Below are 5,628 nucleotides of genomic sequence, written 5' to 3'. Positions count from 1 at the left end.
AATTTGGATAAAGATGATGGAGATTTGATTCCAATGCCAGAACTGGATATGCTTCGAGAGAGAATCCAACCAAGTCGCCGCGAAGGATTTGTCAAAATGATAACTTTATTATACGGAGACTTCTCCGATGTAGCGGCACATAATGTGCGATGTGGTTTTAAATATGATAGGAACTCTGTTAAACAAATGCTAGGAAATTTGAATATTCTACCCGACGAGAGCCACATTCAATCAATACAGGATATTCTCACCCCTTTAAATACAGAAGAATGTAAATGACCGGGAACTTTTCATTATAACTGAGTACATCTCAAGTACAGTATCTAAATTTATTTCGTTTTTTTTGTGGTTTAATGGATTCCCAGGTAACAGGACTGAGGCAGAGCTATAGGGTGTGTCTTATTTTTGGGTTTTTATACCCACCCGGATCCGTTCATGTGAAAATCGAATGACTCTTTATTGATCTTGCCCCTGAACTTTTCAGAATACTCGTCCAGATCCGTTGACGCGAAAACAGCTTCATTTTTAGTCTTAAACTTTTTCAACTGCATTCCTTCCTTGTCCTTATCGTCAGCTTTCTCGTATTCAGCGTAAACTAGTATATTAACCTTCAATGCCTTGCCGGTGAATTCTTCTTTAATTTTTCCAATCACGAGGTCCTTAACTGTTAGTAGGTAGTTATCGATGATGAGAATCTCCAGTTGGAGGTTCGTGATGAAAAATGTTCCTATTACACGTTAAGAGGTACCATTGCTGAAATTAACTTCACTTTCAACTTAGCAATTAAATTGGATTTTAGCAGTCATCCCAAAAGCAACTAGTTTTCATTTTCAAAGTTTTAGAAATTCATATTAATTGAGAGTTTCATTTTCAGATTCAAACAAATGGTTCGCTTTCGCGATTTGGTTTATTTTTTTTCAACTTCCAATAAACTGGAAATTATCGAAAATCTTCAGGAGCTAAAGCTTCTTCCCTCAGGGCGAAAGTGCCTAAAGTGTGGTGTAGGAATAAAGTTGGGTGAGAGGAAAGACTTGAAGATGGTTTTGTATGGCGTTGTTCTAAATGCAAGACCTCTAAATCTATTGGAGCCGGTACGTGGTTTGACCGTTCCAACTTGTCTTTCGAAAAAGTTATGACCTTAACCGAAGCGATTAATTAATTACTAGGAATATACCACATAAGCAGGAAAAGGCAGAAAATTTTCCTTTAGGTATAGACTTATTTAATTTTTTTTTTTTTTTTTTTTTTTTTTTTTTTTTTTTTTTGTGGTGTAACAGGTGAAGCATTTTCTTGTCATTACATCATTTTTTGCCACACTAATCGCTGCATAATTTCAAATCTAACGTTTTCTCCCTCGAAATTTACCTACGAGTGACATAGGAATTAATTTTACCTTCTTTAATGTTTTAGCATAGAGCACATAGAGTCGTAATGTAAGTGGGTGAGCTGGCGCCACTTTTAAGCATTTTCCAGGTCCCGAATTCCGAGACTCCTGCTGTGTGACTCCGGGTCTTTTTTTCGATCCATAATCGATTGTTTGCGATACACGGGTACCCGGCCATCCGATGTAAACAAAGAAGATAGGAATCACCACGCATTCCACACCGACATTTTGGATCGAACATGTATCGAAAAAGTGACTCAAACTCGGCGCACACCGGGCTCGGAACTCGTCGAGCAGAACATGGCACCAGCTCTCCCATTTACATTAACGACTCTATGTACTCCATGTGTTTTAGCTGAATCTGTAGTGTCCTAGGAGTAATCCAACATTAAAAGAGGAAATAAAGCTTCGCAGTGATCTGCTCAATTATTGTCACAACAAAAATTTTGGTTGCGGTCGACGGGAAACTTCCGTACTGAATCATACAGTTGGGAGTGACCTGAGAAAGTGCTAATTGAAGTGGTGTTACAAAAGAGAAGAAGCCAGTCAAATTACTCAAATTCGTACCGTTATCGGTTGGATTTAGTAATTCGATGGTCAATTTTTTTTGACGAAGGGACGTTCTCGGAAAAGTAAGTCACCCAGGGCAGGTGCAGCAGAATTAAAAGGTTTTGGCCATAAAAGTGTCAAGCCAGATTGATAGCACGGGCCTTTGGCGGAGCCCGCTGCGAGCCGGGGGGGGGGGGGGGGCCGCGTAACGGCAAGCAAAGGCGAGAAAGCCTAAATCGGGGGGACCAACCAGAGCTTAGCATCGGTTCTTGGACCAGCCAATCAGAGATAGCGTGGGGTACGCTGGGGGTGGCCCCCAAGAAGGGTTGAACAGGGACCAAGGTGTTGGGCTCTGGAGGGGCTCCTCACTTCGAATTCTACTTTTCAAGTAAAAGGGAGTCAACTCCTCGAGTCTTAGCGACAAATATAAATTTTTTTCCCAGACGAACAGATATTTTTCCAAGTCCTTCGAGGCAACCGCCTTATTTAAACATTTACACATTTTTTTTTTGTTTCATACCCATGACGATTTTGTTTTGTTAATTTTGGTTTCGTGTTGTTAATTTTTCGGACTTTCCACATTATAATTTTTCATCGCCAATCAGCGACTTATATTTATTGCTCACTCTAGAACCCTACACATTTCGTTGAGGCAATTTGCCTATTTATTTTAACTTTTCTAAAACTCAGGGTTTTCAATGTCGACCAAATTTGCATAACAGTCTCTCGGTTTCCTAGGGTTCTCATTTACCTGCATCGTGTTCTCTTGGTGCCTTTTCGCGTTCCTCCTGAGATATTGTCTCGCGGATACCTGTTTTGCCTGCCGCGGCCTTTCTTTTCTTTTTAGTTGGCGTCGCATACAAAGTCCCTTACTTTTTTAAAAGGAAATCTCCTTTCATTTCCGCTGACTTTGTTTCCTTCCATTAGCACCTATGTCAGCGTCTTCTCTTGGTTGACGCTATGAATAATTTTCGCTCTGATTTGCATTTTTTGAATTGGTAAGACAGGCCTTCTAGGCCCATTGCTATATTTACTGTTTACCTCAGATATTCCCGCTCCAACCAGAAAATCCCTCTTAGGAAAGTATGCTGATGATACTACGTATTTGTCTAGCAATAAAAGTCAGGAATTAGCTACACTTGAACTTGAAGATAACCTTCAAAATTTCTATAACTGGACGAGTGAAAAAGACATCAAACTTAATTGTGCAAAAACTATTTATAAGATATTCTCTAACCGTAGTATCAAGGACATTAACATTATATTCAATAAAGTCCTATTAAAAACCTTCAGAAGTGGCCAAGTATTTAGGTATACACCTAGATACTAAGTTAAAGTGGAAGGAACACATAAAAATCAAAAGAGAAGAATGCTTGTTCAAACTTAAAAAATTGTATTGGTTAATAGGTAAAAAATCTAAGTTAAGTATTAGTAATAAGCTTCTATTATATAAACAAATTGTACGACCAACATGGGCATATGGAGCTCAAATCTGGGGGTGTGCAGCACGGTCCAATATAGAAATTTTACAAAGAGTCCAAAATCGTGCTCTGAGACACACTGAGAAAAAACTATGGCTTATAAACCTATTAGAGGTAAATATGGAACACCACTAATAGTAGTGCCTCTACATATAATAATAGCACATATACCTTAGTTATGGTCTCTGTACCTTAATTAGGTACAGAGACCTTAGTATGGTTCACAGACCGAGAATCATTAGTTTATTTACGACTATTATAGGTGTTCCATATTTACCTCTAATAGGTTTATAAACCATAGTTTTTTCTCAGTGCAGATAGTCGGAGCACGATGGTATGAACGTAACTCTGATATCCATAGAGACCTGGGGATGGAGACCGTCTCGCAATTTATATACGCATTATATTACATGCCCACATCGAACATATTTGATCCCTATAAGTATCGAATAAGTACCTCCTGTAAACTATATTTGCTACCCACTCTCCTGACATCCGTTCTTCACAAACGACACTTTTCCACTATAGCTGGAGTGTATTGTGTACGCTCATGGCACATTGTGTTTACCATTAGTGACGCTTATGGTACACATATGCATTACCTTATATCCCCACATATAACATTGTATCGAATATGCACCCGAAAATACTACCTCCCGGCCACTACATTTTACACCCACATGAGCGCCTTTCGTTCCAGGTTTCTCGACTAATAATGTTTCTATTGACTTGTTTTATTCCGATTATTTTCCAGAACGAGATCGATCGAGCACTCAGTGTACCAGAACCTTAGAGACGTTTACGTGACGCAGACGAGTAAAGGGCAAATCTCCGTCGTCATCTCCGAGGGAGCCCACCACGTCATTTTTTATAACTCTTTAACAATGCGACTGCCCGCGTTGAAAAGACGCCTGTCAGCAATTGTGCCCAGAAGCGTGTATCACCGTATTGCTGCTAAGTTGGAAGGATCCAGAGTTGGGGCAATCCATACGGATGGTAGACTGCATTTTCTATGTGTCGAAAGAACGGAGAAAATCCTGTTCAAGGAGTGGCTAGTTGTGAAGGTAAATTCATCTACTATTTATCCTTAAATCATCCTTTTAACATACTACGTTCTTTGATAAATGTTGACTCGTAAATTCCTTCGATTAATATCATTGATGATAAACGTTTATTCTTTCGACATTTTCTTCTCAAACATGTAATTAAAACAACCTTATCAAATGTTTTACCTAACTAAAGGTGTTAATTGTCTGCAGGTACTGCGTAATCTTATCGAGCATATGGGAAATCTTCCTTCGTTGTTTTATCTATCGAACGGCTCCAAGAAATGGCGAATCAAAACGTTCGTCCCGGTCGCTGAAAAAGTGGGTTCGCTGGAAAACTTTATCGTATCATTAAATTCAGATAACTTCTACGAAAGCCTCGATGAGGGTTCCTGCTCCCGAACGAAGGCAGGACAGAAGCGAACGATCCCGCCGCCGCCGCGGGGGGAATGTTGGCCGTCGTCAATTTACACCAATCTCCACAATCTTCGTTGCCTAAATCCGAAGGAGACGGACTCAGAGGACGAGAATGAAGAACCTGATAATTGTAAGTACCCATGTCTCTCCTTAAAATGCTGCCTTTATATAAACCTTCCAATATACAAATCGTTCTTTCCAAAATTTTAAGTATAATAAATGACACTTCAAACGTATTTGTGGACCCCTATTTTACCGTATCATTTTATAACTATATTCTCTGTTACAGTTAGGACGAAAGCAGATTTCGAGAGAGCAGTCGCCGAGCGGGTGGAAAAAGAATTAGCCGCCAAATTGGCTGCATTGGAAAAAACGATTTCAGCACAGTCCTCCGACCCAAAAGCAGGGCCTTCAGTAAGACGAGATGAGGATATCATTCCACCAGGAGATCAGCCAAAAGAGCCGATTATTCCAATACCGGAAGTCCTTGCAGAAGAAAACGCTGAACATCGTAATGAACAGGAGGGTCCTATCGATCCACCACAAACGGAGCGTGATGCAACTAAAGTCGATGACACCGATAAAGGGGAGAATTCGCAGGAGAATCAACGTCAACTTGATAAAGACGATTCAGAGGGTAAACATAATTAATGGATATCTCTATCTATTATCATAAAGAATATTCAAACACCATCGTGATTCCATCCTACTTAAGAGGGGAGGGAATTATTCAAGAATGATTACCCAAATT

The 5,628-nt window shown here is 39.8% G+C and overlaps 1 protein-coding gene across 1 annotated transcript; it reads right to left on the bottom strand.

Moving 5' to 3' along the window:
- Positions 1–417: 417 nt before the first annotated feature.
- On the bottom strand, positions 418–2,457 carry LOC140225256 (uncharacterized; the record flags this gene model as incomplete). Its single annotated transcript, XM_072303513.1, is given in 2 exon segments — positions 418–727; positions 2,454–2,457. Coding segments are annotated over 2 exon segments (314 nt in total), but the record flags the coding sequence as incomplete, so codon positions are not given.
- Between the last annotated feature and the right edge of the window lie 3,171 nt (positions 2,458–5,628).

The sequence above is a fragment of the Bemisia tabaci genome, chromosome 8 (assembly GCF_918797505.1).
Source record: "Bemisia tabaci chromosome 8, PGI_BMITA_v3".
Lineage (NCBI taxonomy): Eukaryota > Metazoa > Arthropoda > Insecta > Hemiptera > Aleyrodidae > Bemisia > Bemisia tabaci.
The sequence above is the reverse complement of the archived record's forward strand: the minus strand, read 5'-3'. Positions and strand labels throughout refer to the sequence as shown.